Source organism: Nomascus leucogenys, chromosome 2 (genome assembly GCF_006542625.1).
Source record: "Nomascus leucogenys isolate Asia chromosome 2, Asia_NLE_v1, whole genome shotgun sequence".
Classification (NCBI taxonomy): Eukaryota; Metazoa; Chordata; class Mammalia; order Primates; family Hylobatidae; genus Nomascus; species Nomascus leucogenys.
Window position 1 is genome coordinate 43,865,715 of NC_044382.1, and position 24,810 is coordinate 43,890,524.

General features: G+C 40.7%; 1 protein-coding gene across 2 annotated transcripts in view; it reads right to left on the bottom strand.

Moving 5' to 3' along the window:
- The window catches only part of DDX46 (DEAD-box helicase 46), a 76,918-nt gene that overhangs the window by 11,525 nt on the left and 40,583 nt on the right, over positions 1–24,810 (bottom strand). Inside the window, exons 14-21 of one of the 2 annotated variants that reach the window (XM_003266394.4) lie at positions 24,340–24,504; positions 23,165–23,327; positions 11,655–11,848; positions 8,231–8,368; positions 7,741–7,890; positions 2,993–3,166; positions 1,878–2,096; positions 574–718 (exon numbers count right to left, since the gene is read on the bottom strand). In XM_003266394.4, coding sequence (XP_003266442.1) covers positions 574–718; positions 1,878–2,096; positions 2,993–3,166; positions 7,741–7,890; positions 8,231–8,368; positions 11,655–11,848; positions 23,165–23,327; positions 24,340–24,504 — 1,348 coding nt within the window. Of the gene's footprint in view, positions 1–573; positions 719–1,877; positions 2,097–2,989; positions 3,167–7,740; positions 7,891–8,230; positions 8,369–11,654; positions 11,849–23,164; positions 23,328–24,339; positions 24,505–24,810 lie in introns of both variants that reach the window. The other variant, XM_030828946.1, reaches the window with a different exon arrangement.

Sequence of the window (24,810 nt, forward strand, 5' to 3'; positions counted from 1 at the left end):
CCAGCCAGACAAAATAAGACCCTGTCTCAAAATAAATAAAGATGGAAATTGCCTCTGGAATGAATTCATTCATTAATGTATGAAATAAAGTTAAAAACCAAACCTGACTGCTGTTAGATAATGTATTACTTATATCCGTTAGGTTGTGGCATTGTCTACTTGTTATTTTGTTGAAGGTATAAACTTTCATGGGCATAATTTCACAGGCAATATTTGCCTAGATAAACATTCATTAAGTGAACTAATACACTTGATTTACTTTCCAACCTAAACTTAGGCCAGAATATTCCACTTACAGAAGCATAAACAGGTCAGTCCTTAAAATGTAAGTTTTCTTTTAATTTTCAAATTTGACTAAATTGCCAAAACTGAGTCTCACAAACAGATCATTTACCTTTGCATATGTACTGAAATTCTTCTATATAAAGACCTCAAATGTCATAAGTTTTTTTTTCAGAGGTGTTCCTTACTTTCAGTTCTCTCTAGAATTGACCTCACATGCTCTTTGCATTTATTACACCTACATCAACCTTGATCTAAATTCAAGATTGAAACAGAACTAACAGTACATACTTTCAATTGCCAAGTAAATCTTCCGCTCGCCTTCCTTGGGTTCTTTGCCAGGAGGGAAGTAGGTTCCTCTGATTGTAATTGCGGCTTCAGAGTATTCACTGATTCTCTGCAGAGCTTCCTTAGAGGTAACTTTCCATCTAGCAGTCTAAAAGAAAAGGTAAGGAAAAGAAAAATCACTTCATAATAGGATAAAAAAATCCGGGAGTGCTGACAAAGACTAGGCTGGCTGATATCATATTATGGTATGTATACGTACATGTATATGTGTGTGTGTGTGTGTGTGTGTGTATGTATGTATGTGTATATATATATATATTTTCTTTTTGAGACGGAGTTTTGCTCTTGTTGCTCAGGCTGGAGTACAACGAACGGTGCAATCTTGGCTCACCGCAACCTCCGCCTCCCAGGTTCAAGTGATTCTCCTCCCTCAGCCTCCCAAGTAGCTGGGATTACAGGCATGTGCCACCATGCCCAGCTTATTTTTGTATTTTTAGTAGAGACGGGGTTTCACCATGTTGGTCAGGCTGGTCTCGACCTCCCGACCTCAGGTGATCCACCCGCGTTAGTCTCCCAAAGTGCTGGGATTCCAGGCGTGAGCCACCTCACCGGGCCCTATGGTCAATATTGAGATCATTATTGGCTGGGCGTGATGGTTCACGCCTATAATTCCAGCACTTTGGGAGGCTAAGGTGGGCGGATCATCTGAGGTTGGGAGTTCCAGACCAGCCTGACCAACATGGAGAAACCCCATCTCTACTAAAAATAGAAAAATTAGCCAGGCGTGGTGGTGCATGCCTGTAATCCCAGCACCTTGGGAGGCCGAGGCGGGCAGATGACCTAAGGTCGGGAGTTCGAGACCAGCCTGACCAACATGGTGAAACCTACTAAAAATACAAAAATAAGATGGGCATGGTGGCGCATGCCTGTAATCCCAGCTACTCGCGAGGCTGAGGGAGAAGAATCGCTTGAACCCAGGAGGCGGAGGTTGAGGTGAGCCAAGATCACACCATTGTACTCCAGCCTAGGCGGTAAGAGCAAAAGTCCGTCTCAAAAAAAAAAAAAAACAACAACAAACAAACAAACAAAACAAAGATCATTATTAATACATACCTGCATCATAAGTTCATTTAGATCCTAATGTACCTTGAACATACTCATAAAAATCAAATTTCTATTGTTATATCCTCCATTTAGGTAAAGAGTGAAGGAGCTATTAAAATGTTCATGGGTTTTAAAGATGAGATTTTTCCTCCAAAGAAGAGTTTCTACTTCACAATAAAAAAAGGTTTAAACTTGTTACTCGCCTGTGGGAAGTCATTGATCTCTAATTCTTCTTCATATCTCTTAAAAGATTCATTCTGTCCACCATCCTGTCTCTCTTCTTCTTGTTTCTCTAAAGGCACATAATTGAGCTTGGCATTGATCTTTTCAGCAAGTTGTTCTGCAATGGTTTTTGCAGAAACAGTGGGAGCCAGAATGGTGCCACCTCTAAGAATTGCATTGGTGGCCTGCTGCATCACATCCTGTAGTTAAAGAAGACTTAGTTAAATCTCAAACGAGGGCAGAGACAAGAGTAGGGACCACACCACAAATTATTCTCTGAAAAGCTACTAACTTTGTATGCAAGTTTAATAAATAAACACCTTTCTAATGCATAGTCTCATTGATATGTGTGATTTAGCAATATATATTTATAATGTAGTTTAATGTACCTCCTTGTGGATAAGAAAACTGGAGAACATTCAACTCTCTATTAAATATTCTACTAGATCATAGAGATGTAGTTGATAATTAGCTAACTCTTGATGTCAGACACAGTAAATATTTCCAAAATCATTTGCATACTCTAACTCCTAGGACTTTCCTCCGATTTGAATGTTTGTACTACTACCATCACTGAGCTCCTTCATCTCTATGACCCAACCCAACATTACAAACATTATAGTTAATGACTGCCTCAAAAGCTTCAAAATAACAAGTAAGCTTCCAAGAAAAAGATAATGTGAAATATTTAAAAATCACATTTCTCCACTGTTTAAGACCATATTAATTTGAGTCATGTAACTGGGTGTTTGTATATCCAGGGAGTTGTGTGCCCAATAAAAGCAGATAAAGAAAGAAAAGGAGAATTATTAATATATCTGTAAGATTTTGTTAAGACTCATCAGAACACTACCCTATAAAACTACCTATGGCTAACAGTTAGAAGTTCTAGAATAGGCATTAAGTCCTCAGTTAATAGCACTAGAGAAATCATCCAAATGCAATTATCAAAAAATTCTGTATTGAGAATGTTAAATTCTCACAAACTCAATGTCTAGGACAACTTGTTTACTTGTGCTTAACATAATTCCTGAAAAGTAAAATCAAAGAACTTCTTAAAAGTATTGACTGAGACTTGGAACAAATTACTTAATACCTGAGACTCGATGCCCAAATTCTTCTGGGCATTGATTCTAAGAGCCAATCTCTTAGCAATTTCTAATTTCTCAGCATTTCCTGCAGTTGGAGCAGGAACACTTGATGTTCCAGGAGCAGCCATATCCTTTACTCTCTTCTTTGAATTAAACATGCTTTCAATTTGCTCATCAATCTAGATCAAAAGGAAAAAAAGGACTAGTAAAAAACTGAATTAGAAATACCAAATTAAGTTATTCTACAGAAATAAATAAGGAATGTTTCCACCAAAAGGCTGGAATCAGATAGTTATATTTACAGAAATCCTACTACACAGATCCATGGGAAAATATACCACCTATTTGTTAAAAGTCAAGTTTCATTTAAAAAATCAGTTGTCTATGGTGGGGAGAAAAATAGAAAACAGAGAAACAACATTGCATGAACCACGTCATCAGACTCCTGAGAGGACCAGAAACTTCATCCCTGTTCAATAAATGAGGAAACATGTGCTTCCAAGACAGAACAGCCAATACGATGCAGCTGACTTGCCCCAGGGCTCAGGCCTTGAGACCAAATTATACCGCAATGAAAGAGGCTGGAAAAAGGACTATAACTCAAGGTCAGTGGCCAACTAAAAATATAGTCAATAATTCTCAGGGGGAGTGGTATAACATGTTCCTAAGGCAAAGCTCTCAAAACTCTTCCCAACCCATAAAATCCAATTGGATTTGCCTTAAAAACTGGGTAACTGAACCAGAAAAGGCTTATTCCCTTACTCCTTTGAATCAAGAAAGGAAAGAAATGCAGGTTGTTTCCCCATCAAGGCAACCGCAATGATGAAAGCTTCGCTTTGACAGGAGTCACATGAGCCCTACTGCTAGGTGCATTTCTTTTTTTTTTTTTGAGACAGAGTCTCGCTCTGTCTCCCAGGCTGGAGTGCAATGGCGCCATCTCAGCTCACTGCAAGCTCCGCCTCGCGGGCTCACGCCATTCTCCTGCCTCAGCCTACTGAGTAGCTGGGACTACAGGTGCCCACCACCACACCCGGCTAATTTTTTGTATTTTTAGTTGAGATGGGGTTTCACCCTGTTAGCCAGGATGGTCTCAATCTCCTGACCTCGTGATCCGCCCACCTTGGCCTCCCAAAGTGCTGGGATTACAGGCGTGAGCCACCGCGCCCGGCCTGCTATATGCATTTCTTTTTAAAAATGCCCTTTGCCCAACAATGACTACTGATATCACTGATTACAGAAATACAAGCCGCCTTCAGAAACTTAGATTAGATTAATAAAGCTGTATCTTCTAGATCTCAAATGCACAGAAAAGCTTATTTAGGGCTTAAAAATTAATTGGTTAATTTACAACGCTCTTTTACTAAAATAAAAACAGGTCATTTAGCTTTTATATTTTTTTGAGAAACGGTCGCCTTTAACTCCCAGGCTCAAGGGCTCTTCACACCTCGGCCTCCCAAGTAGCTAGGACCACAGCGTGCACTATCACGTCCAGCTAATTTTTAAAAACCTTTTTATAGAGACAGGGTCTCACTATGTTGTCTAGGAGGGTCTTGAACTCCTGGGCTCAAGCTATCCTCCCACCATGGCCTTCCAAACTGTTGGGATTACAGGCCATGAGCCACCACACCCAGCCTTAGACTCTTCTTAAAACATTTATTACCTATTAAAGGGTTTTAGTTATGGCCAGACACAGTGGCTCCTGCCTATAATCCCAGCATTTTGAGAGTCCAAGGCAGGAGGATTACTTGAGCCCAGGAGTTCAAGACCAGCCTGGGCAACATGGCAAAACCTTGTCTCTACAAAAAATACAAAAGTCAGCCAGGCATGGTGGCACATGCCTGTAGTCCCAGATAGTCAGAAGGCTGAGGTGGAGAATCACCTGAGCCCAGGAAGTCGAGGCTACAGTGAGCCAAGATCACGCCACTTTACTCCAGCCTGGTTGACGGAGTGAGATCCTGTCTCATAAAAACAAAACAAAACAAAACCCCAAAAAAACACCAACAGGAGGTTAGTTATCAGCTAGTTTTAAAACTCAACATTTACCTGAGTAAAACTGTTTTAAATTAAATAGCATATATAGTATTACAATCTGAACAAATTCATAAAATCAGGAAAGGGGGAAGTATACAATGCTAGCTGGTAGAGCTAACCTTACTTTTGATTTTATTCATGTTAAGTACTGTTTATATTTTTCATAAAATTATATATTAAACACCCGAAGAAACAATCACCGTATTTTATCACAAGATTTTAAAAAACAGTTAAAAATACTGCAGTTTTCCCTTTACACATGGAATACATTCCAAGAACCCCAGTGGATGCCTAAAAACACAGATAGTACCACACCGACATACACTGTTTTTTCCTATACATACATATCTATGATAAAGTTTAATTTATAAATTAGGTACAGTTAAGAGATTAACAACAATAAAATAGGACAATTATAACCATATACTGTAATTAAAGTTATATGAATGTGGTCTCAAAATACTGTAATAGTTTCAGACTGTGGTTAACCTATGGCAACTAAAACCACAGAAAAGAGGAAACTACCATAATGTCAAAAAGTGACAGATGTTTTTAAAACATGGCTACAAATTATTTAATAGTCTTTTTTCCTGAGTGTGGGCTGGACTTACTGACTTCCTTCTAATAGAAGAAAGTGGGCTGGGCATGGTGGCTCATGTTTGTAATACCATCACTTTGGGAGGCTGAGGCAGGAGGATCACTTGAGCCCAGGAATTTCAGACCAACCTAGGCAACATAGCGAGACCTCGAGTCTAAAAAAAAAACATTTTAAAATATATATTAACAGGGCATGGTGGTGCACCTATAGTACCAGCTACTCAAGAGGCTGAGGTGGGAAGATCGCTTGAGCCCAGGAGGCAGAGGCTGCAGTGAGTTGAGTTCGCACCACTACACTCCAGCCTGGGCAAGAGTCAGACTGTTTCCAAAACAAAACAAGACAAAAAAACCCCCACAAAGAATAAAGTGGAAGTGACAGTGTGTAATTTCAGAGACTAGTCATAAAAAGCACTAAAGCTTTCTCTTTGCTCTCCTGGATCACTCACTGTGGGGAAAGCCAGCTGCCATGTCGGTAAGCACAGGAAAAGAGGTGAAGAACTGAGGCATCCTATCAACATCAAAGTGAATGATGTTGGAAGCGGATCATCCAGCAACAGTCAAGCCTGCAGATGACTGCAATCTCATGAGCACCTAAGCCAGAACTACCCGACTAAACTGGTCCTGATTTCCTGACCCTAAGGAACTATGTGATAATAAGTGTTTATTGCTTTAACCTGCTAAGTTTTGATTTGTTACATGGTAACAGACAAATTAAAGAAATGAAATTTGGCTGGGCATGGTGGCTCACGCCTGTAATCCGAGCACTTTGAGAGGCTGAGGCGGGTGGATCACAAAGTCAAGAGATCAAGATCATCCTGGCCAACATGGTGAAACCCTGTCTCTAGTAAAAATACAAAACAAATTAGCCAAGCATGGTGGTGCGTGCCTATCATCCCAGTTACTCGGGAGTCTGAGGCAGGAGAACCGATTGAACCTGAGAGGCGGAGGTTGCAGTGAGCCAAGATGGAGCCACTGCACTCCAGCCTGGTGACAGAGCAAGACTCTGTCTCAAAAAAAAAAAAAAAAAAAAAATGACTTTATTGGCCAGGCACAGTGGCTCACACCTATAATCCCAGCACTATGGGAGGCCAAGGCGGGTGGATCACCTGAGGTCAGGAGTTTGAGACCAGCCTGGCCAATATGGTGAAACCCCATCTCTACTAAAAATACAAAAATCAGCCGGGTGTGGTGGCGGGTGCCTGTAATCCCAGCTACTCGGGAGGCTGAAACAGTAGAATCGCTTGAAGCCAGGAGGCAGAGGTTGCAGTGAGCTGAGATTACGACACTGCAGTCCGGCCTGGGTGACAGAGCAAGACACGCCTGGCTAATTTTTTGAGCTAGTATGGTATCCTAGAAAAAAATGGCTTAAGGTTAATAGGACAACTGGGTTCTGGTCCTGACTGTGTTAACTCCCACTGTGGTCCTGGACCTAACATCTTTTCTTGGAGTCAATTTCCTAATGATAAGATCAGATTGAATTTCTGATTTCCAACATTATTTTCTGAACTTAAGTTTAACATGATATGTCCAAAAGTGTTCTGAGATCAGGTATGTTGGGGAATTTCTGGGTTTAACAAAGTTAAACAAGATTCTTTAAAGACTTTTCACATCCATGGCCAGACGAGGTGGCTCACGCATGTAATCCCAGCACTTTGGGAGGCCGAGGAAGGTGGATCGCTTGAGGTCAGGAGTCTGAGACCAGCCTGGGCAAGGTGAAACCCCGTCTCTACTAAAAATACAAAAATTAGCCAGGCGTGGTGGTGGATGCCTGTAATCCCAGCTACTCAGGAGGCCGAGGCAGGAGAATTGCTTGAACCCGGGAGGCGGAGGTTACAGTGAGTGGAGACCACGCCACCGTACTCCACCCTGGGTGACACAGCGAGATTCCCATCGCAAAAAAAAAAAAAAAAAGACTTTTCTCATCCTTTGAAGTGCTAATGAGTGATCTATATATTAACAGGAGGGGTATTGTTATGTAGTAGGCAGATTTTCCAAAACTGTTCTGGACCAACCTCTAGTAAAGAAGGTTTCCGATGATTGTCTATCTTGATAAGCATATGGCAAGACCTCCAGTACAAAAGAAATAACTGCTTCAATTAAGAATGAGAGAATAACTAGTACTTACATCAACTGCAGCATCCTCATCATCTGAATCTTGCAGACCTAGAGCTGCTTTTTGTAACTTCTTCCTCTCATTAGCCAAAGCTTGTTCTGTTTCATCAAACTTGAATCCCTTACCAGAGAACCCACTACTCTTTTTAATTATTTTCCCCTCCTTTCAAAAAAAGAAAACAAAGTTAATCTCATAGTAAAAACGTTAATGTTTAGGAATTCATACTAATTAAATGTTTTTCAAGGTGGTGTATGTCAATGTAATAAAAACACTTCATCTAGCATGTAAGATAAACTAAGAGCTCTACGTAGACACCACAAAATACTAAGTTCAAGAATAAGATAAGATTTTAGCTTTCACTCATTTTTCCCTCTAGAGAGAAATAAAAATAGTCCTATCAAAATTTCCAAGTGTTAAATAAAAAAGATTTCCCAGAATTAAATAATCAAGGTTTAGTCACATTAATGATTTCTAGAAGAGTAACATGGGTTAAAAAACTCACAGCTTTCTGTTGATCTTTGAAATCACTCCACAGTTTCTCTAAATCAGGAGGTACTGCAGTCCCTGACAACTCAAGAGCTTTAATTATGTCACCAGCATAGCGAGCTTGATCCTCTGTGATAAAAGTATAAGCATAACCCTAATGAATGATGAAAAAGTGCAATTATTAGACACTAACAAGATGGATCCTACTTAGATCACAAGATAAAATCTGATCCACCTAATAAATCCTCGAGATTAACATTAACTCAAGAATTTTAAAAGCCACGGAAGAGTCTTACTAAATTACTTAATGGTTCAAAGTGAAATATCCAAATTTAATTTTTATTTTTTGTTGTTTTTTATTTTTTTGAGATGGAGTCTCACTGTATTGCCCAGGGTGGAGTGCAGTGGCGCAGTTTCGGCTCATTGCAACCTCTGCCTCCCGGGTTCAAGTGATTCTCCTGCCTCAGCCTCCCGAGTAGCTGGGATTATAAGGCACCTGCCACGATGCCCAGCTAATTTTTGTATTTTTAATAGAGACAGGGTTTCACCACGTCAGCCAGGCTGGTCTCAAATTCCTGACCTCAGGTGATCTGCCCGCCTTGGCCGCCCAAAATGCTGGGATTACAGGCACGAGCCACTGTGCCCAGCCCAAGTTTAATATTTTAAAATAACACAAGCAAACCACAAAATTTCTAATTTCTTTACACAGAGGTAGAAATATATGCAATTGATTGGACGCAGTGGCTCACGCCTGTAATTCCAGCACTTTGGGAGGCCGGGGGCGGGGGGGGGGGTGGATCATCTGAGGTCAGAAGTTCGAGACCAGCCTGACCAACACGGTGAAACCCCATCTCTACTAGAAACACAAAAAAATTAGCCGAGTGTGGTGGTGCACGCCTGTAATCCCAACTACTTGGGAGGCTGATGCAGGAGAATCACTTGATCCTGGGAGACAGAAGTTGCAGTGAGTGTGAGATGGCACCAATGCACTCCAGCCTGGGTGACAAGAGTGAAACTCTGTCTCAAAAAAAGAAAAAAAAAAAAAGAAACATAGGTAATTTTACACAAATGCACAATTGTGTGGTCATACCTATTGATTTTGTTTTTTGTTTTTCCTTTTTTCTTTTTTTTTTTTTTGAGATGGAGTCTCGCTAGAGTTTGCTATCTTCACAAAACAATCTGACCTTGCTGGGTGCAATGGCTCACACCTGTAATCCCAGCACTTGGGGAGGCAGAGGTGGAAAGATAGCTTGAGCCTAAGAGTTTGAGGCCAGCCTGGGCAAAAATGGCAAAACCTCATCTCCACAAAAATGTAAAAAACAAAATCAAAAAAACAATCTAACCCAGTCAACTGTTGTGATTTTTTTTTTTTTTTTTTTTTGAGAGAAGAGTTTTGCTCCTGCTGCCCAGGCTGGAGTGCAATGGCGCAATCTCAGTTCATCGCAACCTCTGCCTCCCGGGTTGAAGCTATTCTCCTGCCTCAGCCTCCCGAGTAGTTTGGATTACAGGCATATGCCACCACACCCAGCTAATTTTTTATTTTTATTTTAGTAGAAACAGGGTTTCTCCATGTTGGTCAGGCTGGTCTCGAACTCCCAACCTCAGGTGATCCACCCGCCTTGGCCTCCCAAAGTGCTGGGATTACAGGCGTGAGCCACCGCGTCCGGCCAACTGTTATGAATTTTAAAACATGGTTTAAGATTTTAATTCAGAAATACCTTGGCCGGGTGCAGGGGCTCACGCCTGTAATCCCAGCACTTTAGGAGGCTGAGGCAGGCAGATCATGAGGTCAGGAGATCGAGACCATCCTGGCTAACACGGTGAAAACCCGTCTCTACTAAAAATACAAAAAATAAGCCAGGAGTGGTGGCACATGCCTGTAGTCCCAGCTACTTGGGAAGCTGAGGCAGGAGAATCGTTTGAACCCAGGAGGCAGAGGTTGCAGTGAGCCAAGATTGTGCCACTGCACTCCGGTCTGGGCAACAGAGCGAGACTCCATCTCAAAAAAAACAAAACAAAAACAGAAATATCTAAATAGCCACCGCCTTTGACCCATGGTCTGCTTTTGTACTCTTACAGGGCTACAAGTATTTACATTTTTATAGGGTTATGAACATATACACAATAACACATGTACACGGAGGACAGAGAAAGAGAAGAATATGTGACAGAGCCTAAATAGGCTACAATTTTTAGTACATGGCGCTTTCCAAAAAAAATATTCTTGACTCCTCTCAATGGGTTAAAAGAATAAATGCCATTACTATTTATTAAATGTGTATAAGCAGGTGAGCTAAATTCTATGTGCATGAATTTTTCTCATCTATAAAATAGAGTAATATTATTTACCTCAAAGGAAAGTTTTAAGGATAAAATGACATCATATATGTAAAACACTTACATAGTTTTAAGGATAAAATGACATTATATATGTAAGGATAAAATAACATTATATATGTAAAACAGTTAAAATGACATTATATATGACAGATAATACGTTATCCTTAATGTAAGCTATGGCATATAAATACTATTTATTGCTTTACTATGCAATGTACAGGGTTAGAAAATTAAATATCTCATAATCAATGTCTCCAACAACAGAATAGTCTGCTGCCTCTAGAAGGAATGAGTTAGACCTATACAGTTTCTAGAATACAGGTGAGTCAAAAAAGCAAGTAATATATGTATGTATGAATGATATGCAGGTAAAGAGGGGAGTAGGAGAAATTGGTAGGTGTGGAGATGGGTATATTTTATGATCCCATGTTTTTTTAAAAAAGATCCTGAAGTATAAACATTTACGTGTATGTGTACACAGATGGTCCCCAACTTACAATGATTCAATTTATAATTTTTCAACTTTGCCATGGTGCAAAAGTGATATGCATTCAGTAGAAATTGTACTTTGAGTACCTATACAACCATTGTTTTTCACTTCCAGTACAGTATTCAGTAAATTGCATGAGATATTCAATACTTTATTATAAAATAGGCTTTGTGTTAGATGATGATGCCCAAGTATAGGCTAATATAAGTGTTCTGAGCATGCTAAAGGTAGGCTAGGCTACTATGATGTTTAGTACGTCAGGTATATTAAATGCATTTTCAACTTACGATGGGTTTATCGGGACATTGTAACCCCATCATAAATCAAGGAACATCTGTATAGAAATGTTTAGGCATGAGGGGAAAAACCTAAAAGGGAAGACAAACTGTTAACAGGATCTGCCTATAAAGAACAGCTAGGTATCTGATAATTTGAACAATACTTAGACCTGTACATGTATATAAATTATTAACATCAACCACTCTTCACACTATGTGGATTAAAGATTTTCAAAATGTCTCCGTAACTCCTATTATCTACTCCTTAAAATACTAAAGAAACACCTGTATTTTAATATAATGAAGATCAACTATAAAAAACTTATTTTTACCTTGTTTCCTGCTCTTCCAGTCCGCCCTGCTCTGTGTACATAATCCTCATAATGGTTGGGGCAGCTATAATTTACTACAAGAATCAGATGTTTCACATCTAGACCTCGGGCAGCAACAGAGGTAGCCACAAGAAGTTTGCAGGTCCCATTCTTAAAGTCATTTATGATGCTATCTCTGTCATATTGATCAATGCCTGCAAGTAAATTAAAGAGCTGTAAAACATGCTCAAATTAAATTTTCCATCTCTTCTGAACAAGAATCTAAACTCAGTGAAGAACAAATTGACACATCCAACTCCTAAAATATAGAAAATAAAAGACTAAGAAAATGTAATGGCAAGATTAAAGGTTATTGCTATTAACTCATTTATGAGTCTTTCAACTCTGGTCTTGTATTGCCCCCTTTCTTCTATATAAGGTTTATATTTGCAAAGGTCCAATATCAGAAATTAACTTAAACCTGTTTGGGAGCCAAAGCGAGAAAAGTCAGAAACATTCAGCCTATAATGACAAGAGTTAGATCTTTCTCCTTTCCCTGTAGGTTATTTAGAGCCTTGCTACTCAGTTTTGTGCAAGGACCAGAGCAGCATCACCTGGGAGCTTGTTAGAAATGCAGAATCTAGGCCAGGCGCGATGGCTCATGCCTGTAATCCCAGCACTTTGAGAGACCGAGGCGGGCAGACCATGAGGTCAGGAGTTCGAGACCAGCCTGACCAACATGGTGAAACCCCATCTCTACTAAAAATACAAAAAAAAAAAAAGCCAGGCATGGTGGCACATGCTTGAACCTGGGAGGCAGAGGTTGCCATGAGCTGAGATCGCACCACTGCACTCCAGCCTGGGCGACAGAGCATGACTCTGTCTCGGGAAAAAAAAAAAAAAGGAAATGCAGAATCTAGGGTTATACTCCAAACTACTGAATCAAAATCTGCATTTTAAAAAACCCTTAGGTGATTAACATATGCAAATTAAAGTTTTAGGAATACTGGTTTAAAAGTACCCAAATGGATCTCTCTTAAATAAATGATCCAAAGAGGTTTAGTATGAATGGCAAAGCAGAGTATAAAATACCATAAAGTTCTATTACGACATGCGCAGGCCACAAAATATTTTATGATGAGGTTCCCAGGAAACTCTGGTAATAGAGAAGGGAATAAGATAAACTCTCAAAACTTAAAACTCATGCTTTCAATGGAAGATTTCACAGAAAATCTGGGTTTACCATACACTGTTTAGCATGTAAATAATTACCAATAGTAATTCTTAGTACTACCTAAAATTTTAAAGGTACTCTTCAAGGATTGATTTAAAAAGAAAGTATTTGAATCACTGTCAAACAAACTGGAATCTAACACTTCACCAAAAAAATCGCCTAAGAAAATTTAATGAAATCAATATCAATATAAATTTAAGTTTATAATTTGAAAATACCAAAACTTTTACTTTAGCCTAAGGTATCCTTACCAACATAATCACACAAAATTGATTCCTTAGAATTGAATATAATATGCTAACCGAAGCAGCATATGGGATATCAACCCAAAAACCATGAACCCCCTTCCTTTTTAAAATAACCCCAATTTTGTTCACATACCAACCCAAAACATAGTCAGGTATACATCAAATGAGAGACAGGCCTAATCCCAGTCTCAAAAGAGTGAATCGTGCTTGGTGTAAACCAGCCCTTCTCAAACTTTCTATTTTCAGGATGTCTCTCTTTTTTTTTTTTTTTTTTTTTTTTTTAAGATGGAGTTTCACTCTTGTTGCCCAGGCTTGTGCAATAGCGTGATCTGGACTCACTGCAACCTTCACCTCCCAGTTTCAAGCGATTCTCCTGCCTCAGCTTCCCCACTAGCTGGGACTACAGGTGACTGTCACCATGCCTGGCTAATTTTTGTATTTTTAGTAGAGACAGGGTTTCGCCATGTTGGCCAGGCTGGTCTTGAACTCCTGACCTTGGGTGATCCCAAAGTGCTGAAATTACAGGCGTGAGCCACACGCCTGGCCTTTAGGATGTCTTCACACTCTTAAAATCAATAAGGACCTGCACCCAAAGAGCTTTAGTTTAGGTCTTGTCTATCAATACTTAATGTATTAGAAATTAGAACAGAAAGGCTGGGGGAGAGGCTCACGCCTGTAATCCCAGCGCTTTGGGAGGCCGAGGCAGGAGGATCACCTGAGGTCAAGAGTTTGAGACCAGCCTGGTCAACATGGCAAAACCCTGTCTCTTCTAAAAATATAAAAAAATTAACCGGGCATGGTAGCAGCCACCTGTAATCCCAGCTACTCGGAAGGCAGAAGCAGGAGAATTGCTTGAACCTGGGAGGTGGAGATTGCAGTGAGCCAAGATCGTGCCACTGCACTCCAGCCTGGGTAACAAGAGTGAAACTCTGTCTCAAAAAAAAAAAAGGAAAAGAAATTAGAACTAAGGAAATTTTTAAATACTGGATTTGTTTAAAAATACAGTTCCTCAGCCAGACGCGGTGGCTCATGCCTGTAATTCCAGCACTTTGGGAGGCTGAGGCGGGCGGATTACAAGGTCAGGATTTCAAGACCAGCCTAGTCAATATGGTGAAACTCCGTCTCTACTAAAAATACAAAATTTAGCCAGGTGTGGTGGCAGGCGCCTATAGACCCAGCGATTCAGGAGGCTGAGGCAGAATAGCTTGAACCTGGGAGGTAGAGGTTGTAGTGAGCTGAGATCGTGCTACCGCACTCCAGCCTGGGCGACAGAGCAAGACTCCGTCTCAAAAAAAAAAAAAATACAGTTCCTCTTCCAGGGATGTTGTCTAGAGGCACTCAGAACGGTCAAGCATTTGACATACTCCCTGTCATAGGCTTTCTACAACACAGCCTTTAACAAAACTAGGCTGTCTGGAATCCCTGGTAATAGAATTGTTTACCTTTATACCAAGAAAGTTGGGAAAGCACCAAAATCTGCAGGTGGCATGTGCCCACGCAGACTTCAAGGGGTTTGTGTTGTGAGATCTGATATTGTCACGTGAATGTCCAAAACAAAAAAAACATGTCAGCAGAGCCTATGGTGGTTCCATGTGTGTTAAATGTGATCATGACAGGATTAAGCATGCCTTCCTTATCAAAGAACAGAAAATCATGGTGAAAGTGTTAAAGGCACAAGCACAGAGTCAGAGAGCTAAATTTTAAAAATTACTTTTGAATAAAAATTAAAAGACTAAAAAAAATAGCAATGACATGTTAAAATAAAAAGCACATTTTTGTGAAAAATAACTTTTCCAGAACAATAAAATAATTTATTAAGACAAACGGGCCAGCCTGGGCAACATGGCAAAGCCCCCTCTCTACAAAAAATTAGCCTGGTGTGGTGGCACGCGCTTGTAGTCCCAACTCCTCGGGTGGCTGAGGTGGGAGGATCACCGGAGCAAAGAGAGGTCCAGGCTATAGTAAGCTGTGATTGTGCCTCTGCACTCCACCTTGGGCGACGGAGTAAAACCCTGTCTCAAAAAAAAAAAAAAAAAAAAAAAAAGACAAATGGCACTGATTTACATTTTTGCCAGTCTTTTTCAGGTCTGGCTTAATAGAAGATAACTGGAGTGTCATATCTTCTGTATTCAATCTTTCACAATATACCATGTCATTTAGTCTGTAGCAAACCCTACACACTAGAGAGAATGAGAGTGAAAAAGGCAAATAACATCATTGGATTATTATGAAAATACATATAGCCTCATAAACCTCCTGACATCTCAGGGACTCTCAGAGGTCCTAGGATATATGCCCGTAATTCCAGCGCTTTGGGAGGCCAAAGTGGGCAGATCACCCTGGGCAACATAGCGAAAACCCATCTTTACAAAAAATACAAAAATAGGCTAGGCATGGTGGCTCATGCCTGCAGTCTCAGCTATTCAGGAAGCTGAGGTGGGAAGACAGCTTGAGCCCTGGAGGTCGAGGATGCAGTGAGCTGTGATCACACCTCTGCACTCCAGCCTGGGAGACAGAGCAAGACATTAAGAAATTGTCTCAAAAAAAAAAAAAAAAAAAAAAAAAAAGAAGAATCATCACTTGTCATTCTCTTTGCCTATGAATGAGGCTTAAGCATATGATACGATACAATTCTGGCCAAAAAGATAAAAGGAGTATTAAAGATAAGTATTACGGGAAACAACTTCCTTACTATATAAAAACACACATTCCCAACAATGTAGGAGAAACCCTTACTGGACCAATCCCTCCGGCAGGTAACAACTATGAACTCTGGGCAAAATAAAGAGCAACTATGTAAAGACACTAGAGAGCGACTAACAGCAGCAGAAATGAGAAGAAAGTTGACACTTGGAAGAAAGTATTGCACTGGCACTGGCAAAGTGTAGAGGATTGTATTTACTTACTTATTTATTTCAAACTCTTTGCTTAGGGGCAGGCCGTGCACAGACCAAGCGAGGAAATCAAAACTTGAACAGAAACTCAGTCTTATAAGAGAAACCACCAGAAAGTGTTCAAAACAAACTCAGGACTGGGAAACAGGAGATAAATCCTGAAAAGAATGGAGCAGAAACCCACAACTGTGCATATATATGCTGCCCAATTATCTGGCTGACCCCTAAGCTACAGATTCATGAGGCAAAAATCTAAGCAGTTGGGATGAAAAAAAAAAAATTAAGAGATTTCAGGGCTAGGCTCAGTGGCTCAGGTCTGTAATACCAGTACTTTGGGAGGCCAAGGTGGGTGGATCACCTGAGGTCAGGAGGTCCAGACCAGCCTGGCCAACATGGTGAAACCCCGTCTCTACTAAAAACACAAAAATTAGCTGGGCGTGGTGGCACGCACTTGTCATCCCAGCTACTTGGGAGACTGAGGCAGGAAAATCGCCTGAACCTGGGAGATTGAGGTCCAGTGAGCTGAGATCACGCCACTGCACACAGCCTGGGAGACAGAGTGAGACTCTGTCTAAAAAATAATAATAAAATTTAAAAGTAAGAGATTTCAGATGCTGCCCATTAAAGGCAGACAAAGTTTGGATGCTGGGTTCTGCCAAGTTAATGCCCTATTTGCAAACCACACAAAAACAAAAACAAAACACCACTTGAGGAGGACACCAGAGAATTGAGAATTTAGAATCTCTACAATGGATCATTCACAAAGTCCAGTATACAAACAGAAATCACTAGATATACAAAGACAAAACCATAAAACAAAAATCAAGAGAAAAGACAGTCAATAGAGACTGACATCAATATGACCCAGATGTTAAAATTAACAAAGATTTCAAAGCACATATAATAATTATGATCAAGACTTTTTAAAAATGCTTACAAGGAATGTCTAGAAAATCTAATCAGACAAACAAGAAAATGTAAAAGAGAACATATTTGTACTTTTAGAACTAAAAAAATACAATAGCTGAATTCAAAAATTCACTGGATGGGCTTAACAGAAGATAGGAGATGACAAAAAAAAAAAAAAAAAAAAAAAAAAAAAAAAAAAAAAAAAAAAAGATAATGTTGAAGACAGGGTAAAAGAAATTATCAGGGCCGGACACAGTGGCTCACACCTGTAGCCCCAGCACTTTGGGAGGCCGAGGTGGGTGGATCACCTGATGTCAGGAGTTCGAGACCAGCCTGACCAACATGATGAAACCCTGTCTCTACTAAAAATACAAAGTTAGCAGGGCGTGGTAGCATACACCTGTAATCCCAGCTGCTCAGGAGGCTGAGGCACAAAAATCACTTGAACCCGGGAGGCGGAGGTTGCAGTGAGCCAAGATAGTGCCACTGCACTTTAGCCTGGGCAACAAGAACAAAACTCCATCTCAAAAAAAAAAAAAAAAAAAAAAAGAAAGAAAGAAATTATCCAATTTGATCTACAGAGGGGAAAAAAAAGGTTGAAAAAGACTGAACAAAGCATCAGTGAGACAATATCAAAAAGTCAAACATATACATAACTGAAGTCCCAAAGAGAGAATAAGAAAGGAAAAGAAATAATGAAGAATTTCCCAAATTCAGAACAGGACATAAATTTACAGATTCTAGAAGTTAAATGAACCCCACACAGAATAAATACAAATAATAACATCCCTAGATACAGTCACCATATGATGTAGCAATCCCATTCTTTGTTATCTACCCTAGAGAAATGAAAGCTGACATTCACACAAAAACCTTTATTTGAATAACAGCAGCTTTATTCATAATCATAAAACAACCAACTAAAATGTCCTTAAACAGATGAACAGATACACAAACAGTGATAAATCCATACAATGAATACTACTCAGTAATAAGAAAAAAAGAACTATAGGACAGGCACCATGGCTCAGGCTTGAATCCCAATACTCTGGAGCTTGAGGTGGGAGGACTGCTTGAACCCAAGAGTTTGAGATCAGCCTGGGCAACATGGTGAAACCCCATCTCCACAAAAAAAATATAAAAAGATTAGTTGGGCATGGTGGCACATTCCTGTAGTCCCAGCTACTCAAGAGGCTGAGGTGGGAGCATCGCTTGAGCCTGGGAGGTAGAGGTTGCAGTGAGCCAAGCTGAGAGAGTGCCACTGTACTCCAGCCTGGGCAACAGAGAAAAGTTGTCTCAAGGAAAAAAATAAATAAATAAATTATGAAAGAACTTGAAACTTGGATGCATTTCAAAGTTATTAAGCTGAGTAAAAAAAAGCCAACTGCAAGAAGTTACATACTGTAGGATTCCATTACAAACTTTTTTTTTTCATTTGAGACAGGGTCTCACTCTGTCGCCAAGGTGGGAGCACAGTGGCATAATCTCGGCTCGCTGCAACCTCCGCCTCCCAGGCTCAAACAATCCTCCCTCCCACCTCAGCCTCCTGAGTAGCTGGGAGGCTAATTTTTTATAGTTTTTAAATTTTTTCATAGAGATGGGGTCTTGCTATGCTGCCCAGACTGGTCTTAAACTCCCAGACTGAAGCAGTCTGCCCAACTCGGCCTCCCAAAGTGCTGGGATTACAGGCATGAGTTACTGCACCCGGCCTACAAACATTCTTAAAAGAATACATGAAGTCAGGCGTGGTGGCTCAGCCTGTAACCCCAGCACTTTGGGAGGCTGAGTCAGGTGGATCACCTGAGGTCAGGAGTTCAAGACTACCCTGACCAACATGGCGACAACCCATCTCTACTAAAATTACAAAAATTAGTGAAACGAGGTGGCACATGCCGGTAATCCCAGCTACTTAGGAGGCTGACGCAGGAGAATCGCTTGAACCCAGGAGGTGGAGGTTGCAGTGAGCCGAGATGGCATCATTGCACTACAGCCTGGGCAACAAGGGCAAAACTCTGTCTTAAAAAAAAAAAAAAAAAAAAAACACAAGTGGTTGCCAGCGGTTATGGATGGGGAAAGCTACCTTTATAATTAATTGCCTTTATAGGGACACAATGAGGGAGTTTTTTAGGAAGTGATGGAACTGTTCTGCAACATGATTATGCTGTATTCTGTGGGATGTGGCTAAAGCAACCAAAATACTGGAAGCAGCCCCCACCCCCAGTGTCCAACAGAAATGACTAAACTGTGGCATAGTCATATAATAGAATGTTATTCAGCAATAAAAGGGGAAGAACTACTGATTCATGCAACAACACGGATCAATCTCAAAAGGCATATGCTAAAAGAAACCTTACATAAATAACAATGCATTATATATGACTCCATTTATCTATAATTCTAAGAGGTAAAAAAAAACTAATCCATGTCGATAAAATTTGTTTAAAGTACTTGACTCAGGCCAGGTGCAGGAGCTCACGCCTATAACCCCAGCACTTTGGAAGGCCGAGGCAGGTGGATCACTTGAGGTCAGGAGTTCGAGACCATCCTGGCCAACATAGTCAAATCTCGTCTCTACTAAAAACACAAAAATTAGCCGAGCATGGCGGTGCATGCCTGTAGTCCCAGCTACCCAGGAGGCTGAGGCAGGAGAATCACTTGAACCTGGGAGGTGGAGGTTGCAGTGAGCCTAGATCATGCCACTGCACTCTAGCCTGGGCGATAGAGCGACATTCCATCTAAAAAAAATAAAACTGGTTAACTCTGGAGGGGTAGGGACAGAGATAAACTGAGGGAAATTTCTTAGATTTTTTTTGGTTTGTTTTTAAGAGACAGAGTCTCACTATGTTGCCCAGACTGGCCTCGAACTCCTAGACTCAAGCACTCCTTCCACCTCAGTCTCCTGAGTAGCTGGGACTACAGGCATGCAACACTGTGCCCAGATTAGGGTTTTGTTTTTTTTTTCTTGAGATGGAGTCTCACTTTTGTCGCCCAGGCCAGAGTGCAATGGTGCAATCTCTGCTTACCGCAACCTCCACCTCCCAGGATTAAGCGATTTTCCTGTCTCAGCCTCCTGAGTGGCTGGGATTACAGGCACCCGCCACCACACCTCGCTAATTTTTGTATATTTAGTAGAGACGAGGTTTCACCATGTTGGCCAGGCTGGTCCCAAACTCCTGAGCTCAAGTGATCCACCCGCCTCAACCTCCCAAAGTGCTGGGATTACAGGCGTGAGCGACCGTGCCCGGCTGGCCTTTTTTTTTTTTTTTTTAATATTCACAAATTTTGCTGTAGTCCCAGCTACTTAGGAGGCTGAGGAGGGATGATTGCTTGAGCCCAGAAGTTCGAGACAAGCCTGGGCAGCATAGGGAGACTCTGTCTCAGAAAAAAAAAAAAAAGTGAAACAAGTTTTGAACTAGTGTTAATGATATGCACATTGACATGAAATGTTGTAACCTGATCTCCAATTTATTTGAAATGTGTGAAAAATTAAGAAAAATTGATGTGTGGGTAGACAAAGAATAGTAGCTAAAAAAAATGATAAACAAATATAGTCATCGCTCAGTATCCTCAGGGGACTGGTTCCAGAGCCCCTGGCAGATACCAAAATCCTAGGATGCTCAAGTCTCTTACATAAAATGGCATAGTATGCCCATATCACCTACATCCTCCTGAAAATTTAAAAAAACTCTAGATTACTTAAAACCACCAATTACAATGTAAATGCTATGTATTAATAGATAGTTTTTAATAATGTATTGTTTAGGGAATAATGACCAGAAGAACAGATTTTGTGCATGTTCAGGACGGAAAAATTTTTTTCCAAATATTTTCAATCTGCAGTCTATGGACACAAAGGGCTGGCTGTATATACATACAATGGAATATTATTCAGCCTTACAAAGAAAATCTGACAAATGCTACAACACAGATGAACCTTGAAAGCATTTTGCTAAGTGAAAAAGACCAGTCACAAAAAGACATAGAATATATGATTCTACTTATAGGAGGTACCCAGAATAGGCAAATGCATAGAGACAGAAAGCAGAATAGTGGTTATGAGCGACTGCTCACGGATGGGGAAAGAAACTTGTTACTTAAAATAGTAGTTTCTATTCAGGGTGATTAAAACGTTCTAGAAATAGACACTAGTGAAAGTTATAGCATTGTGAATATACTTAATGTCACTGAATTATATACAAAAAATGGTACATTCTAAGGCCTGGCGTGTGGTTCACGCATGTAATCCCAGCACTTTGGGAGGCCAAGGCAAGCGGATTATCTGGGGTCAGGAATTCAAGAACAGCCTGGCCAACATGGCGTAACCCTGTCTCTACTAAAACACACACAAAAAATTAGTCAGGCATGGTGGCATGCACCTATAATACCAGCAACTTGGGAGGCTGAGGCACAAGAACTGCTTGAACCCAGGAGGCGGGAGGCAGAGGTTGCAGTGAGCTGAGATCGCACCACTGCACTCCAGCCTGGGTGACAGAGCAAGACCCTGTCTCAAACAAACAAACAACAACAACAAAAAAATGGTGGGGGCAGGGATATTTTATGTAGTGAGTATTTACCACACACAAAAAAGTCATTTTCAGGCCGGGCACGGTGGCTCACGCCTATATTCCCAGCACTTTGGGAGGCTGAGGTGGGTGGATCACCAGAGGTCGGCAGTTCGAGACCAGCCTGACCAACACGGAGAAACCCCGTCTCTACTAAAAATACACAATTAGCCAGGCGTGGTGGTGCACGTCTGTAATCCCAGCTACTGGGGAGGCTGAGGCAGGAGAATCACTTGAACCTGGGAGGCAGAGGTTGCAGTGAGCCAGGATTGCACCATTGCACTCCAGCCTGGGCAACAAGAGCGAAACTCCGTCTCAAAATAAATAAATAAAAAATCATTTTCAAACATTAAAAGTTAACCAAACACAAATCTTCAAAGCCCCTTTAATTTCATCCCATATGAAGCCTGCTGGAAGTAGACTGTATTTCAAAGATATGTCCTATTCCATATGCTTTTCTGCATGTGGGATGACACTCTCTCAATCAAGAAGTGACATCTATGCCTCCATCCCCTTCAATCTGGGCCAGTGTGGTAACAAACCTATTGTATATGGCAGAAATGAAAGCTCTGCCAACTCCAGTATCATCTTTAACTGGCTGGGCAGCTTCTTGTTCTTTCCTCTTGGCCAAGCAGCCTCATACAGAGGCCCACAAGGGCCCGTGACCAAGGCCTAACTGAGCTCCTAGTCAAGAGCCAGTACCAATTTGCCAGCCACATAAAGTGAGGTAGAGTGGTAGGTGATGCCCAGCTCCACTGTGTCCCAGCAGATACAGCATGAAACAGAGACTAGATACACACAGTGGGCTCTGAGGAAATTGAAGATTCATAAGCAAAATAAGTAACTATTGCAACTAAATTTTGGATTCATTACTAAGCTACTGATAGCCAGAACACTTAGTTAATGAGAATAATTCAAACTGCCTCTGTTCCATGTGTTTTGTGTGTTGTTGTTGTTTTTTTTTTGAGACGGAGTTTCGCTATTGTTGCCCAGACTGGAGTGCAATGGTGCAATCTCGGCTCACCACAACCTCTGCCTCCCAGCAACCTCCACCTCCCGGGTTCAAGCGATTCTCCTGCCTCAGCCTCCCAAGTAGCTGGGATTACAGGCATGTGCCACCATGCCGAGCTAAGTTTTGTATTTTTAGTACAGATGGAGTTTCGCCATGTTGGTCAGACTGGTCTCCAACTACTGACCTCGGGTGATTTGCCCGCCTCGGCCTCTCAAAGTGCTAGGATTATAGGCGTGAGCTACCGCGCCCGGTCTGTGTTTTGTGTTCTAGTTCCACATACTGTGATATTGCTATTACATGTATGTGATAGCAATATCACAAGAAATTAAAATGTTACTTTGAAATTTCAATAAAAGCTCTTTAAAGTGAATCATGAAAACCTACAGATAGCATGCGCAATGGAAATGGTATAACACAGAGAAAATTTAAATGCAATTCCTCCGTAGTTGATAAACGGCAATGGAACTTGGTCAAACCAAAGTATGCCTGTATGATTTTCTTTCTCTTAGATGGGACAATAATAATCTTACTCCCACAAAGCACTTTGAGTAAAAATTGATATAAAATTTAGTTCTGAATTACAGAGAACAAAGTAAATATCATCGAGAACACAGCACAATGCTTGGCAAGTACTTAATAGATATTTTATGTGTGAATCAAGTGAATAATTACCTCCATGAAGAGACATGCAAGGATAAGATGCTCTCATTAAATCCTTAAGAAGACCATCAGCATGTTCCTGCTTATCCACAAATATAATGACAGATCCTGACTCTTGATAATGGCCTAGAAGCTCAAGTAACTTCAAGAATTTCTTTTCTTCTTCAATCACAATCTGAAAACACCATATTGTATCAAGTTAATGAAGTGAAAATGCAAATGGATCCCCTGGACAGAAATATTCATTTTATTTGTGGTGAATGAATAAATGACAATATCTTGCTATATCTTTACCAAGGGCTAGGAAGATGTTGATTTTAATTGTAAACAGTAAAAAAAAATTGTAATCTTTCAGGGTTTAACAGGCTTGCAAATGAGGGCAAATGATCATCTGTTCTCTCTGGCTCTTAATTTCATATCCTAGTAACCAAAAAATAAAATAGGTATGTGACATTTCTTTTTCCTTTGTAGAGACAGGGGTCTCACTATATTGCCCAAGCTAGTCTCCAGCTCCTGGCCTCAAGTGATCCTCCTACCATGGTCTCCCAAAATACTGGGATTACAGGCATGAGTCACCATGCCCATCTGGTATGTGACATTTCTATATATCAGCTCACCATTCACCACTCACCACTTTTGGTGACAGAAACTAAAACAACGTTTTATTTTATTTGTCTTTAAAGAGACAGGGCTCACTATGCCTAGGGTGCTATTCACAGATGTGCTCCAACTACGATCAGCACAAAAGTTTTTACCTGTTCTGTTTTTCTTCCCTGGACAGAATATCCCATTCTTTAGGCAATCTGGTGGTCCCCTGTTACCAGGAGGTCACCACACTGATGCTGAACTTAGTATGGACAAAGATAGGCATAGTGCACTACAGCCCAGAACTACAGGGACTGAAAAGCTGAAACTCAGGCATGCACCACTGCACCCAGAAAAAAAAAAGAGCATTTTAAATAGTTACATGGAACAGCATAGTTAAGTTTCTCTGGTAAAATACTGAAGGCTACAGTAGTGGTATACGACTTCATTTTAGAAATTACCTTGCCAATCGCTTCTCGGCCTTTTGGCTAAGATCAAGTGTAGAAATTACCTTGCCTACCTCACAAACAGTGATCCTAAAAGAATCACACATACCACCTAAGTATCAAGGAAACTGGGAATTTCCTAAAGATGGTACCCACCACTTGTTGCTCCACATCTGAGCAAACCACACTCCTGCCTCCAACTTGTACTTCAATAGGTTTACTCAGGATCCTGCGAGCCAAAGCCTCCATAGCTCTGGGGAAAGTAGCTGAAAACATAACCGTCTGTCGATCAGGACGAACATTATCCACTATGCGCATGACCTGAGAAAAAGAAAACATTACAAATAAATATGGTAAATATGGTCTTCAAAGCTTATGCAATGTTAAAACCAAGTAAAAGGAACTTTGGAGAACAACTGTCTAGGTTTTGCCAGTCCCACAGTCTCCCAATCTCAAGAAATGACAACTCCACACATGCTTAGGCCAAAAATCTAGGAGACATCTTTGATTCATCTCTGTCACTCATCTTACAACCAATCCATCAACAAATACAGTGCTCTATCTTCAAATTATATCTAGGATACAACCAACTACCACTGTTTTCCTTCATTTATTCAACATATTTTT